Source organism: Salvelinus namaycush, chromosome 7 (assembly GCF_016432855.1).
Source record: "Salvelinus namaycush isolate Seneca chromosome 7, SaNama_1.0, whole genome shotgun sequence".
Lineage (NCBI taxonomy): Eukaryota > Metazoa > Chordata > Actinopteri > Salmoniformes > Salmonidae > Salvelinus > Salvelinus namaycush.
This window is the reverse complement of record NC_052313.1, coordinates 13,352,002-13,367,978: the sequence shown is the minus strand read 5'-3', so window position 1 is coordinate 13,367,978 and position 15,977 is coordinate 13,352,002. Positions and strand designations below refer to the sequence as shown.

At 41.0% G+C, this 15,977-nt stretch overlaps 1 protein-coding gene across 1 annotated transcript in view; it reads left to right on the top strand.

The window, feature by feature from the left end:
• Nucleotides 1-376: 376 nt before the first annotated feature.
• LOC120050615 (carboxypeptidase A6-like) overlaps nt 377-15,977 on the top strand; it is a 42,376-nt gene continuing 26,775 nt past the window's right edge. The window contains exon 1 of the mRNA XM_038997205.1: nt 377-492. Within this exon, the coding sequence (XP_038853133.1) occupies nt 377-492 (116 nt within the window). The remainder of the gene's footprint in view (nt 493-15,977) is intronic.

Below are 15,977 nucleotides of genomic sequence, written 5' to 3'. Positions count from 1 at the left end.
ATATCCAAACGGGACAGGGATCCTGTTACCAACCTCTCTGACACACACCAGGTCACGTGACACAGATCCTGCACATTTAAAAAAGAACGGGATTTATAATTACCACCAGGGCTTCAAAGAGGTGGATAAATTGCTCCCCGTTGCCAGTTAACCGACTTTCGCACCTCCGCGGCACTTCTGTGCAATTGACAGCGCGCAGAACGCACCAACGACCCATGAGACTCCATCAGCAAACCTGATGACGAGCGGCCCATCCTTATTTTTAACCCTCAGTTTCTATTCTTATACTGTACGAAGTTGATCGAAGCCTGCAGAGAAATCATCTTCGAGGGCGAGGAGTGGGGCTGTCCTCTGTCGTTATTAATATTCGCTCAGGATGGCAGTGGACTTCAGATGCGCAGTTCACGGCTCAGTCTTTTGGGGCTGTGTGATTATCCTCAGTAACGTGCTATGTCCCATTGATGCGTATCTCTATAACAACCGCTATGCAGGGTAAGTGAAGATTCTCATTCATTCCTTGTGACTGTGTTAGTAAATTGAGTCCTAAGAGCTCTCATTCATGTTGAAGACTTGAAGTTGAACCCCTATGGAGTAAAATAGAAGGATGAAAACATACAAGGAATGATCTGTATCTTAAGTACTGTAGGCCTCCTGGAACCAAACTATCTGACTATCAAAATGGTTTATCACTTCCTCTCATCTCCTGTTGAAAAGAGATGGATGTTCAAAGCAACTGTATGACCAACATGTTTTTTCTCTCATATTGCCTGCTGGAGAACTATTCCCTGCTGGAGACATAACATATTGTGTCTACTTAGTTGTGTGTTCAAGACATATGGGACTAAAACTATTTCTGTGAAAAGATGCCCCAACTGAGAGTTGATAGCAGACAGATAAGGCGAACTGGGACATTGAGAAACAGTAATATTTTGGGACAGAGAACCTCAGCAGAGAACCTGGCTGTGTTGATGTCCTGTCAGGGGGCATGTGGCACACAAAGGGACACTTTGGGGCAGGTTTTGGGCACCCCTGGGGCACCTTGGGTCAGGGAAAAAAGGGACCGTTTTGGGGTACACTCAGTCGGTTTGAGTGCTCTGCTATAGGCATGATTTTGGGGAACTTTTAGTGTAATTTTTGGGGCACAGTGGGACCCCATCCTGCACTCCCCTGCCTTCCGCACCCCCAACACCCCTCTCTCCCCTGCACCCTGGACCTGTTCCAAAGCCCCTGTGCTTCACCCAATCCCCAGCTGCTGAGCACAGACAATCCCCACTTTAACAAGGTAGGAAAGCCAGGGCAAGAAAACAACAGTCCCAACATGGACAAGCTCTGTTCTGTTCAGAATACTTTATGGTGGGCATTGTCCCACTTAGTTCAGATTACACAATGAGCCTTTACGCTAAATGACTAAATGTTCTCTATTGTTGTTAAATCTTTGTGATTACTTGAGTTTAGTTTTGGTAATTATCATAGCTCTTTTGTTGGTGGAGCATGATCTAATACAATACACTTGTCAGATTTCCATATTGTGTGCAGAAGTACTATGTGGCACTATTCCATTCAACAATTGGACACAAAGAGTTGGGTGTATTGAATGTAGGCTTACAGAGTGGAGCGATAACAGAATTTCTCTCAGTATCCAAAAGACTACAGAGAAGTGCCCTCTCTCTGAGTGACCAGGGCTCAGTTAAAAACTTCCTGTGTTAGAGATAGCTGAGTGAACCGTGAGATTGACAGCTTAAAAGAACGCTTTAACTTAGAAAGACAAGTTGCCGGCACTCAACAGGCTTTGAAGACACACTGAGAAGGCAGTGCCAGCGTTTTGACAGAGAATCTATAATCCATGGGGATCGCTATGACAAAGAAAGGATGGGTCAATTTGTGTGATGATAAAAAAAACTTTTCTGGAGAAGAACTAGACTGCAGCCTTGGTGGATTGTTTTGAATTCTATGGGGTGCACTTTGTCATATGATGCCATTGTAGCTCTAAGAAGTCTAAGAAGTCGTTATTTAAAATGCAATTAATAATGTTTTAAAGGGAAACAAAAGAGGAAGTCACTATCTATTGTTTCAGAAACAGAATGCATGAGTTTAGAAAAACTGAAATTAAATAATGTATTTGAAGTTGCATGATTTACACAGTTTCCAAGTTCGGGATGGAAAGTAATTTGCTCTCGATAAAGGGCCTTTAAGTCCTTGCTCTAACATGAGAGGCATTGAGACTGCCTGTTGCCTTGGGGCCAGGCTGTTGGTGGCATTTATTGTGGTCGCTGGAGTGGGGTGTGATGCCCCTTTGTTCCCTCTCTCTCTCCCTCTCTCTCATATCCCTATAAGCGGCCCGGGGCCACCTTTGTTTAGGGGGGGGACACAACATCCCATGTCCCAGTGTGAAAGACGGGGTTGAAAAGGGAAAACGTGATAGGGAAAGGGATAAATAGCGAGGGGGAGAGAGAGTGCTATCGGGAGTGAGATGGAGAAATAGAGAGATGGTGCCATGGAGTGAGAGAAAGGGAGTGATGGAGTACATAGAGAAAGGAAAATAAAATGTTAGAGAGCAATATAAAAAGAGACAGAGGTGGTGTTACTTTTTTATCGCTTTGGTGCAATTCTATGTGGTAGAACTGTTAGTACAAAGTTCAAAAACAGAAAATCAAAAAGGCAGTTGTTTCAAAACTAAGCACATTTTCAATTGACAAAGTACAACACACAAAATCATACAGTCACTTTTTCCACCAAACTTAATCAGTGTTTCATCTAGAAATACATGTTTCACATTGCAATACATGTTCATAGAGTATAGCGTCATTGCCTTTCACAATGCAATGCTCACATTACCTTTGATATGATTCTCTACTTTATGAATAGACATTTTACAATTACTTAATCCGACTGCTCTTAATTGATGATCATTTAAACATTTGGTAAACCTATAGATTTAACATGTAAACTGATTTGTCTACAACTGATTTTGAGAACTACATAATGAACATGTACGGTACAAGTCAAACGTGTTGACACACCTACTCTTTATTTTTACTATTTTCCACATTGTAGAATAATAGTGAAGACATAAAACTATGAAATAACACATACGGAATCATGTAGTAACCAAAAAAGTGTTAAACAAATCAAAATCTATTTTATATTTGAGATTCTTCAAAGTAGCCACCCTTTGCCTTGATGACTGCTTTGCACATTCTTGGCATTCTCTCAATCAGCTTCATGAGGTAGTCATCTGGAATGCATTTCAATTAACCTCTCTTGGGTACGTGAGACGTTAGCGTCCCACCTCTTCAACAGCCAGTGAAACTGCTGGGCGCCAAATTCAAATACTCATTATAAAAATTCAGAAAACAAAACATATTTTACATAGGTTTAAAGATTAACTTCTTGTGAATCCAACCACTGTGTCAGATTTTAAAAATGCTTTACGGCGAAAGCATACCTTACGATTATTTGAGAACATAGCCCAGCAGACAAATCGTTACAAACAGTAACCAGCCAAGTAGAACAGTTACACAAGTCAGAAATAGAGGTAAAATTAATCCCTTACCTTTGATGATCTTCATATGGTTGCACTCAACAGACATTCATTTACTCAATAAATGTTCCTTTTGTTCGATAAAGTCTCTTTATATCCAAAAACCTCCGTTTTGTTCGCGCGTTTTCTTCAGTAATCCACAGGCTCAAACGCAGTCAAAACAGGAAGACAAAAAAAATCCAAATTGTATCCATAAAGTTCATAGAAACATGTCAAACGATGTTTATATTCAATCCTCAGGTTTTTTTTTGCCTAAATAATCGATAATATTTCAACCAGACAATAACGTTGTCAATTTAAAAGGTAAACAAGAAAGGCACTCTCTCGGTCTTGCGCATGAAAAAGCTCTGTGACACATTAGGGTCCACTCATTCAGACTGCTCTTACTTCCTAATTTTTCAGAATACAAGCCTGAAACAATTTCTAAAGACTGTTGACATCTAGTGGAAGGCATAGAAACTGCAATTTGAATCCTAAGTCAATGGATACTGTAATGGCATTGAATAGAAAACTACAAAACCAACAAAAAAATAACTTCCTGAATGGATTTTTCTCAGGTTTTCGCCTGCCAAATCAGTTCTGTTATACTCACAGACACTATTTTAACAGTTTTGGAAACTTTAGAGTGTTTTCTATCCAAATCTACCAGTTATATGCATATCATATCTTCTGGGCCCGAGAAGCAGGCAGTTTTATTTGGGCATGCATTTCATCCAAAATTCCGAATGCTGCCCCCTACCCTAGAGAAGTTAACAGGTGTGCCTTGTTAAAAGTTAATTTGGGGAATTTCTTTCCTTCTTAATGCGTTTGAGCCAATCAGTTGTGTTGTGTCAAGGTAGGGTTGGTATACAGAAGATAGCCCGATTTGGTAAAAGACCAAGTCCAGATTATGGCAAGAACAGCTCAAAAAAGCACAGAGAAACAATAGTCCGTCATTACTTTAAGACATGAAAGTCAGTCAATGCAGAAAAATTTAAGAACTTTGAAAGTTGATGAAACTGGCTCTCATGAGGACCGCCACAGGAAAGGAAGATCCAGAGTTACCTCTGCTGCAGAGGACAAGTTTATTAGAGTTACCAGCCTCAGAAATTGCAGCCCAAATAAATGCTTTACAGAGTTCAAGTAACAGACACATCTCAATGTCTCAGACACATCTCAACCCAACTACCTCATCCCCATATTATTACCTACCCTCTTGCTCTTTTGCACCCCAGTATCTCTACTTGCACATCATCATCTGCACACCTATCACTCCATTATTAATGGTAAATTGTAATTATTTCGCCTCTATGGCCTATTTATTGCCTACCTCCCTACTCTTCTACATTTGCACACACTGTACATAGATTTTTCTATTTTTCTTTTCTATTGTGTTATTGACTGTACGTTTGTTTATGTGTAACTCTGTGTTGTTTTTGTCACACTGCTTTGCTTTATCTTGGCCAAGTCACAGTTGTAAATGAGAACTTGTTCTCAACTGGCCTACCTGGTTAAATAAAGGTGAAATAAAAAACAACTGTTCAGAGGAGACTGCGTGAATCAGGCCTTTATGGTTGAATTGCTGCAAAGAAACCACTACTAAAGGACACCAATAATAAGAAGAGACTTGCTTGGGCCAAGAAATACGAGCAATGGACATTAGACCGGTGGAAATCTGTCCTTTGATCTGATGAGTCCAAATTTGAGATTTTTGGTTCCAAACGCCCTGTCTTTGTGAGACACAGAGTAGGTGAACGGATGATCTCCGCATGTGTGGTTCCCATCGTGAAGCATGGAGGAGGAAGTGTGATGGTGTGGCGCTGCTTTGCTGGTGACACTGTCAATGATTTACTTAACCAGTATGGCTACCACAGCATTTTGCAGCGATACGTCATCACATCTGGTTTGCGCTTAGTGGGACTATCCTTTGTTTTTCAACAGGACAATGACCCAACACACCTCCAGGCTGTGTAAGGGCTATTTGACCAAGAATGAGAGTGATGGAGTGCTGCATGAGATGGCCTGGCCTCCCCAATCACCTGACCTCAACCCAATTGAGATGGTTTGGGATGAGTTAGACTGCGGAGTGAAGGAAAAGCAGCCAACAAGTGCTCATATGTGGGAACTCCTTCAAGACTGTTGGAAAAGCATTCCAGGTGAAGCAGGTTGAGAGAATGCCAAGAGTGTGCAAAGCTGTTATCAAGGCAAAGGGTGACTACTTTGAATAATCTAAAATATAAAACATATTTTGATTTGTTTAACACTTTTTTGGTTACTACATGACTCCATATGAGTTTTTTTTCATAGTTTTGAAGTCTTCACTATTATTCTACAATGTAGAAAATAGTACAAATAAAGAAAAACCCTTGAATGAGTAGGTGTGTCCAAACCTTTGACTGGTACCGTATGTCTGCAAAGTACAAAACATAAAATGCATGATATACACTGAGTATACAAAACATTAAGAACAGCTTTCCATGACATAGACTGACCAGGTGAATCCAGGTGATAGCTATGATCTCTAATTGATGTCACTTGTTAAATCCACTTCAATCAGTGTAGATGAAGGGGAGGAGACAGGTTAAAAAGGATTGGACCCTTATTTAAATTTTCGCCTAAAATGACATACCCAAATCTAACTACCTATAGCTCAGGACCTAAAGCAAGGATATGCATATTCATGATACCATTTGAAAGGAAACACTTTGAAGTTTGTGCAAATGTGAAATTAATGTTGGAGAATATAACACATTCGATCTGGTAAAAGATAATACAAAGAAAACGTTGTTTCAACATCATTTATCAATGTATTGTGACCGGGAATCTATGTGGAAAATACATTGGATTTGAAAAAAGTTGGCAACGTAAAGTGTTCTTTTGAGGGTGAAATTTCAACCACAGGATTATGTCATCGTGGTAACCAATTTACAACATAGGCGAACTTGTATAAAATATGTTGAATTTGTACATTTGAAACTGTACCTCCTACTGGAGAATTAATCTACTGGTATAAATTTGGTTGCCCATCCATAGTTTTTACCAAGCCTAGCTTAGATATTGTTACTGACTACTACCAATGTGCTATCGTGAGAATGGTTATTGAGAGAGCTATTTATAACTAAATATTTTCAAGGTTGCTATTGAAGTCACTCCAAAGGGCATGTTTAACAGAGCAAATGAAATGTAATGTCTGGCCTTCTAGGCAGAGTTGCAAAGAAAAAGCCATATATCAGACTGGTCAATAAAAATAAAAGATTAAGATTGGCAAAAGAACAGACACCGGACAGAGGAACTCTGCCTAGAAGGCCAGCATCCAGGAGTAGCCTCTTCACTGTTGACGTTGAGACTGGTGTTTTGCGGGTACTATTTAATGAAGCTGCCAGTTGAGGACTTGTGAGGCATCTGTTTTTCAAACTAGAAACTAATGTACTTGTCCTCTTGCTCAGTTGTGCACCGGGGCCTCCCACTCCTCTTTCTATTCTGGTTAGGGCCAGTTTGCGCTGTTCTGTGAAGGGAGTAGTACACAGCGTTGTACGATATCTTCAGTTTCTTGGCAATTTCTCACATGGAATAGCCTTAATTTCTCAGAACAAGAATAGACTGACGAGTTTCAGGAGAAAGTTCTTTGTTTCTGACCATTTTGAGCCTGTAATGGAACCCACAAATGCTGATGCTCCAGATACTCAACTAGTGTAAAGAAGGCCAGTTTTATTGCTTCTTTAAATCAGAAAAACAGTTTTCACCTGCCCTAACATAATTGCAAAAGGGTTTTCTAATGATCAATTAGCCTTTTAAAATGATAATCTTGAATTAGCTAACACAAAGTGCTATTGGAACACAGTAGTGATGGTTGCTGATAATGGGCCTCTGTAAGCCTATGTAGATATTCCATAAAAAATCTGCCGTTTCCAACTACGATAGTAATTTACAACATTAACAATGTCTACACTGTATTTCTGATCAATTTTATGTTATTTTATTTTAATGGACAAACTCTAAACCCCAAATTTTTGAACGGTAGTGTATATATTTTCATTCATATACATATATACACGCATATACATACATATAAATGTCTTTAAAAAATATATATTTTCCATGATTAGTTTCTAACCCTACCACCTCTCCCCTAATTGGAGTAAGCTAGTGAACAACAACGCTTAGGCCTCTACTTCCAGCTTGTACATACTATATACATTTTATGGACACAGTTTATTGTACAATAATTCTATTTTGTTTGTTTTTTCTCCTGTCCTTCCTCTAACCTCAACCTCTCCCATCTATTTCTGATTTGATTTCTATTTTCCATATCTTTCAAACTGTGGTCTTTCACAAAAGTTCGTAACCCATATATGTTTTACGGATAAAGTATGTTTTACATTAGTTGTCTTGTTATTATTTGTTGTTATTAGTCCCAACCTTCAGCTCCATTCAACACCTCCCATCTACAGTTGAAGTCAGAAGTTTACATACACCTTAGCCAAATACATTTAAACTCGGTTTTTCACAATTCCTGCCATTTGATCCTAGTTATAGGCCAGTTAGGATCACCACTTTATTTTAAGAATGTAAAATGTCAGAATAATAGTAGAGAGAATTATTTATTTCAGCTTTTATTTCTTTCATCATATTCCTAGTGGGTCAGAAGTTTACATACTCTCAATTAGTATTTGGTAGCATTGCCTTTAAATTGTTTAACTTGGGTCAAACGTTTCAGGTAGCCTTCCACAAGCTTCCCACAATAAGTTGGGTGAATTTTGGCCCATTCCTCCTGACAGAGCTGGTGTAACTGAGTGTGGTTTGTAGGACTCCTTGCTCCCACATGCTTTTTCAGTTCTTCCCACAAATTTTCTATAGGATTGAGGTCAGGGCTTTGTGATGTCCACTCCAATACCTTGACTTTGTTGTCCTTAAGCCATTTTGCCACAATTTTGGAAGTATGCTTGGGATCATTGTCCATTTGGAAGACCCATTTGCGATCAAGCTTTAACTTTCTGACTGATGTCTTGAGATGTTGCTTCAATATATCCACATCATTTTACCTCCTTATGATGCCATCTATTTTGTGAAGTGCACCAGTCCCTCCTGCAGCAAAGCACCCCCACAACATGATGCTGCCACCCCCGTGCTTCACGTTTGGGATGGTGTTCTTCGGCTTGCAAGCCTCCCCCTTTTTCCTCCAAACATAATGATGGTCATTATGGACAAACAGTTCTATTTTTGTTTCATCAGACCAGAGGACATTTCTCCAAAAAATATGATCTTCGTCCCCATGTGCAGTTGCAAACCGTAGTCTGGCTTTTTATGGTGGTTTTGGAGCAGTGGCGTCTTCCTTGCTTAGCAGCCTTTCAGGTTCTGTGGATATAAGACTCGTTTTACTGTGGATACAGATAATTTTGTACCTGTTTCCTCCAGCATCTTCACAAGGTCCTTTGCTGTTGTTCTGGGAGTGATTTGCACTTATTTGCGCCAAAGTATGTTCATCTCTAGGAGACGCGTTTCGTTCCTGATTGGTATGACGGCTGCATGGTCCCATGGTGTTTATACTTGCTGTCAAGGGGTGCGTAACTGGTGGCATGGAAGTCAAACGCAGTAGAGCAGAACTTGGTAAATGGCCGGAGCGGTTTAATGCACATAACTCCCGGCTTACAAAAATAACAAAAAAACACATGGGCACAAAACCTGTCTCGCACCAGTCACAAAGGGCACTCGTACTTACAATGAACAATTCCCGACAAGGACATGGGGGAAACAGAGGGAACATATATAACATGTAATTAGGGAATTGAAACCAGGTGAGTGTGACAATCAGACAAAACAAATGGAACATGAAAAATGGATCGGCGATGGCTAGAAGACCGGTGATGTCGACCGCCGAACATCGCCCGATCAAGGAGAGGAACCAACTTCGGTAGAAGTCGTGACACTTGCGTACTATTGTCTGTACAGATGAACGTGGTACCTTAAACCTGAAATAAATCATTCTCTCTACTATTATTCTGACATTTCACATTCTTAAAATAAAGTGGTGATCCTAACTGACCTAAGACCGGGAATTTTTACTAAGATTAAATGTCTGGAATTGTGAAAAACGGAGTTTAAATGTATTTGGCTAAGGTGTATGTAAACGTCATACTTCAACTGTTCATGACCTACAGCATGATCAATCAAGTTAATGTATACCAAACTTTTTTTGATATATTCAAAGGACCGTTATTAGCATGTTTAAACCACTCAACAAGAAGGTCTGATTTCATTATTACTGAAACGGGATACAAGTGGGAAATATAAATATCCAGTCCAATTTTTAAAAAATGGAGGCCCCTTACACTTCAGTGTTGTGATGCAAAAATTCTAGCAAAATGTATAGCGCATAGAATTTAAAAGGTATTGTCGGACATTATTAATTCTAATCAGACAGGTTTTTTACATAGCTGACACTGAAAAGGCTTTTGATAAAGTACGACTGAAGTTTATATATAAATGCCTGGAACATTTAAGTTTTGGAGAATCTCTTATAAAATGGGTTAAAATCATGTATAGTAACCCTAGGTGTAAAATAGTAAATAATGGCTACTTCTCAGAAAGTTTAAACTGTCAAGAGGAGTAAAACAAGGTTGTCCACTATCAGCATATCTATTTATTATGGCCATCGAAATGTTAGCTATTAAAATCATATTCAACAATAATATCAAGGGATTAGAAATCCAGGGCTTAAAAATAAAGGTGTCATTGTACGCTGATGATTCAACATGGATCCCTCCACAGTCTCATGGAGGATCTAGATAATTTTTCTAACCTCTCTTGATTACAACCAAATTATGATAAGTGTACTATATTACGTATTGGATCACAAAAAAATACAACTTTTACATTACTGTGTAGTTTACCAATAAAATGGTCTGATGGTGATGTGGATATACTCAGTGTACATATACATAAACAATCTCACTCCAGTACATTTTCATAGAAAGTTAGCAAAAATAGGTAAGATTTTGCTACCATGGAAAGGTAAATACCTGTCTATTTGTGGAAAAATCACCCTGATTAACTCTTTAGTCATATCCCAGTTGACCTATTTGCTTATGGTCTTGCCATAAAATTATTTGAGAAAAAAATATTACATTTTATTTGGAACAGCAAGCCAGACAAAATTAAACAGGACTATTTATATTATGAATATGAATTCGGAAGGCAGAAATGATAAATTATTAAAGCATTAGACCTCTCACTAAAGGCTTGAGTCATACAAAAGTTATTGTTACGCCCTGATCTGTTTCACCTGTCCTTGTGATTGTCTCCACCCCCTCCAGGTGTCGCTGATTTTCCCCAGTGTATTTATCCCTGTGTTTCCTCTATCTCTGTGCCAGTTCGTCTTGTATGTTCCAAGTCAACTAGCGTTTTTTCCCGTACTCCTGCCTTTGCTATTCTCCTTTTTCTAGTCCTCCCGGTTTTTACCCTTGCCTGTTCTGGACTCTGTACCTGCCTGCCTGACCATTCTGCCTGCCTTGACCACGAGCCTTTCTGCCACTCTGTAGCTCCTGGACTCTGATCTGGTTTTGACCTTTTACCTGTCCATGACATTTCTCTTGCCTACTCCTTTTGGATTTATAAACATTGTTAGACTCCAACCATCTGCCTCCTGTGTCTGTATCTGGGTCTTGCCTTGTGTCATGATAGTTATACTTAAATCCACACTGGTTCTCTAGTAAATTAGTAAGAATGTCTCACCCTATGTTCAAGAATGGCCTTTTTCCCTTTATTCAGATTACAACCTCTCATCACTTTCAGTTATTTGATAAGGAAATCATCTCCCAAATATCGCAATTTTTTAAACAAACCATAGAAAGTTTGTTGCAATTTCAATTTAATCCACCAGAAAAGACAAAACAAATAATACAACAAATATTGTGGTTAAACTCAAACATACTAATTTGAATTTAAAAAATAAAAGTATAATCTTCATAAATGATATCATGAATAGGACTGGTGGAATTGGCACACATGCAGCTAACAAAAACATATGGAAATGTCTGCTCTACCCAAAGTTACAACTAATTGCAGCATTACCACAAAAATGGAAGAGGAAAGTGGAAGGGGGGAAAAAGTAAGGAAGTTGTCTGTCGGCCCTGCATTAAAGACCATAATTGGTTAAAGAAAATTGTGCTAAATAAAAAAGTATACAAGTTTAATTTAAGGACCAAAAAATGTACAGCCTTGCCATATAGACTGCAAAAGAGTTGGGAAGAGATTTTTGACGGACCGATTCCATGGCACATGGTTTATGAACTGAAACAGTACGCAAAACGACGCCAGATTCAAAATTGTTGAACAAAATTCTTGCAACCAATTGAATGTTATTTATATGGGGGATGCAACCTTCCAAGCTCTGCAGATTTTGCTGCGAAGAGACAATCATTAGATCATTTTGGGGGCGGTGGCGCGGGATGTTCCCCAATGCTGGAAGGGGGCCTGAAGGAAAAGTTTAGAAACCCCTGCTTTAGATCAAGTTTGATTTGATTTATTCCTATTTCTTAACTTTGGTTTTTGGTTGAGATGGAGACGTGAATCCAACATATTAATGATTTATTTGTAGACAAACTGGAATTAAAGCCAGACTAAGTCAATGGCACAAAATATACATCTCCTTGAAATGTTGATATTTGCTTGCGTTGACAATCAAACATAATAAATATCCGCCTATTAACTTGTCGAGAAGTTAACAAATTCTATGTTAGATTCATGTCTCCAATGAAACCAACAATAAAAGTTAAAGAATAGGATTAAGCCAGTGGCTCAGATGAATCTATAGCATTAGATATGCTGTCTGGGCTCCCGAGTGGTGCAGCGGTCTAAGGTACTGCATCTCAGTGGGGCAGCGGTCTAAGGTACTGCATCTCAGTGGGGCAGCGGTCTAAGGTACTGCATCTCAGTGGGGCAGCGGTCTAAGGTACTGCATCTCAGTGGTGCAGCGGTCTAAGGTACTGCATCTCAGTGGTGCAGCGGTCTAAGGTACTGCATCTCAGTGGTGCAGCGGTCTAAGGTACTGCATCTCAGTGGTGCAGCGGTCTAAGGTACTGCATCTCAGTGGTGCAGCGGTCTAAGGTACTGCATCTCAGTGGTGCAGCGGTCTAAGGTACTGCATCTCAGTGGGGCAGCGGTCTAAGGTACTGCATCTCAGTGGTGGAGCGGTCTAAGGTACTGCATCTCAGTGGGGCAGCGGTCTAAGGTACTGCATCTCAGTGGGGCAGCGGTCTATGGTACTGCATCCCAGTCATGCAGTGGTCTAAGGTACTGCATCTCAGTGGTGCAGCGGTCTAAGGTACTGCATCTCAGTGGTGCAGCGGTCTAAGGTACTGCATCTCAGTGGTGCAGCGGTCTAAGGTACTGCATCTCAGTGGTGCAGCGGTCTAAGGTACTGCATCTCAATGGAGCAGCGGTCTAAGGTACTGCATCTCAGTGGTGCAGCAGTCTAAGGTACTGCATCTCAGTGGGGCAGCGGTCTAAGGTACTGCATCTCAGTGGTGCAGCGGTCTAAGGTACTGCATCTCAGTGGTGCAGCGGTCTAAGGTACTGCATCTCAGTGGTGCAGCGGTCTAAGGTACTGCATCTCAGTGGTGCAGCGGTCTAAGGTACTGCATCTCAGTGGGGCAGCGGTCTAAGGTACTGCATCTCAGTAGTGCAGCGGTCTAAGGTACTGCATCTCAGTGGGGCAGCGGTCTAAGGTACTGCATCTCAGTGGGGCAGCGGTCTAAGGTACTGCATCTCAGTGGGGCAGCGGTCTATGGTACTGCATCTCAGTGGTGCAGTGGTCTAAGGTACTGCATCTCAGTGGTGCAGCGGTCTAAGGTACTGCATCTCAGTGGTGCAGCGGTCTAAGGTACTGCATCTCAGTGGGGCAGCGGTCTAAGGTACTGCATCTCAGTGGGGCAGCGGTCTATGGTACTGCATCTCAGTGGTGCAGTGGTCTAAGGTACTGCATCTCAGTGGGGAAGCGGTCTAAGGTACTGCATCTCAGTGGTGCAGCGGTCTAAGGTACTGCATCTCAGTGGTGCAACGGTCTAAGGTACTGCATCTCAGTGGTGCAGCGGTCTAAGGTACTGCATCTCAGTGGGGCAGCGGTCTAAGGTACTGCATCTCAGTGGGGCAGCGGTCTAAGGTACTGCATCTCAGTGGTGCAGCGGTCTTAAGGTACTGCATCTCAGTGGTGGAGCGGTCTAAGGTACTGCATCTCAGTGGAGCAGCGGTCTAAGGTACTGCATCTCAGTGGTGCAGCGGTCTAAGGTACTGCATCTCAGTGGTGCAGCGGTCTAAGGTACTGCATCTCAGTGGGGCAGCGGTCTAAGGTACTGCATCTCAGTGGTGCAGCGGTCTAAGGTACTGCATCTCAGTGGGGCAGCGGTCTAAGGTACTGCATCTCAGTGGGGCAGCGGTCTAAGGTACTGCATCTCAGTGGTGGAGCGGTCTAAGGTACTGCATCTCAGTGGGGCAGCGGTCTAAGGTACTGCATCTCAGTGGGGCAGCGGTCTATGGTACTGCATCTCAGTCGTGCAGTGGTCTAAGGTACTGCATCTCAGTGGTGCAGCGGTCTAAGGTACTGCATCTCAGTGGTGCAGCGGTCTAAGGTACTGCATCTCAGTGGTGCAGCGGTCTAAGGTACTGCATCTCAGTGGTGCAGCGGTCTAAGGTACTGCATCTCAATGGAGCAGCGGTCTAAGGTACTGCATCTCAGTGGTGCAGCGGTCTAAGGTACTGCATCTCAGTGGTGCAGCGGTCTAAGGTACTGCATCTCAGTGGGGCAGCGGTCTAAGGTACTGCATCTCAGTGGTGCAGCGGTCTAAGGTACTGCATCTCAGTGGTGCAGCGGTCTAAGGTACTGCATCTCAGTGGTGCAGCGGTCTAAGGTACTGCATCTCAGTGGTGCAGCGGTCTAAGGTACTGCATCTCAGTGGTGCAGCCGTCTAAGGTACTGCATCTCAGTAGTGCAGCGGTCTATGGTACTGCATCTCAGTGGTGCAGTGGTCTAAGGTACTGCATCTCAGTGGTGCAGCGGTCTAAGGTACTGCATCTCAGTGGTGCAGCGGTCTATGGTACTGCATCTCAGTGGTGCAAATAAAATAAAAATCTGACAATGTATTCCCATTTGAACTTTGTTGTGCTTTTAAATGGTTGGAAACTCAGTGATAACACATTTAGATGACAACTAAACCACTGGAATTTGGTTGTGCTTTTAGATGGTTGAAAGCACAAACTTCTGGCTGTCCTATTTGAGAAGGTGAATAAAGGTTGACATCTCATTGATCAACGTCTCTACCAAATATGATCAAAATGTCCATGCTGAAATGACATGGTGTGGCCAGTGGGCTTGGATTCACCATGCCAAAAGGTTTTTCTCCAGGTACATGAACAATGAGGATATTTACTGAGATTTCGATGACAACCTACATTATAGACAAATGCTCAAGACAGGCTTTATGCAAACTACTGCCTGCTAAACATTGTTTCTTTCATTTCTTCCATTTGATTGCATTGTGAAAGATGTCTTCAATGATCACACCTTTGATCACACATGGGATAGAAATTATGGAAATGTTAGGTTCAGTCAATTTTAATGGGTAGTGCAAGTGTAGTACCTAATGTGAAAAAACTGTAATGTACTGCAAATTACAGTACTGTAGCATACTGCATTCAAATGGCAATTTTTTAACATGTATCTTAACTTTTTTTGCTATTGGACTAACTGGTTGCTAAAATAACTACATTGAGAAGGTATCATTATGTTGTGTTTTGGTGATTGCACCAATTTACTCATTATATTTCACAGTGAACTTATATTTTTGATCAATGGTTGTGTGGTGAAAGATGTCTACAAACAAAATGAATGTACAATGAAATGTTTTGAATGTAATGCTGCGTTAAATAAACAATGAACAAGGATTACTTTTAACAATTTCCACTGAAAATTTTACAAAAACACAGTTAAGTTCTCGTGCAAAGCTTTGCAGCACAGTGTGAATCTGGCGGCTGAGTTGATTTTCTGTATGGAGAAATATGAAAGCCAGACCATTGAAACCAGATAGCGTAGGTGGTAGACATGGTTTTAGTTAACCAAACACAAGTGGAGTGGTTTTTCCTTCTTATGTTGTTGTCTTTATGATGGTATCGTTAGTGTAAATGTATTTTCAGTGTGCCTAGGGATTGCCTTTATAGCCTATGAATACAGGAGATTCAGAAGCAGTGTTAAACAGGTGAGAACAAGGAATGACTACTAGCCCCCATGGAACATCCCAGTCAAATGAAGTGTATTTCATTCATCTGTTTCCCATGTTTACACCTGAAAGGAATTGCCAGGGCTTCACACAGTCATTTCATTGATGTTGTTTGCAACTGTCTCTAATAATGTGGTATGGATTTTTAAAATTATTTTCACCAATATGTTTCATAGTCAAGGTCAGGG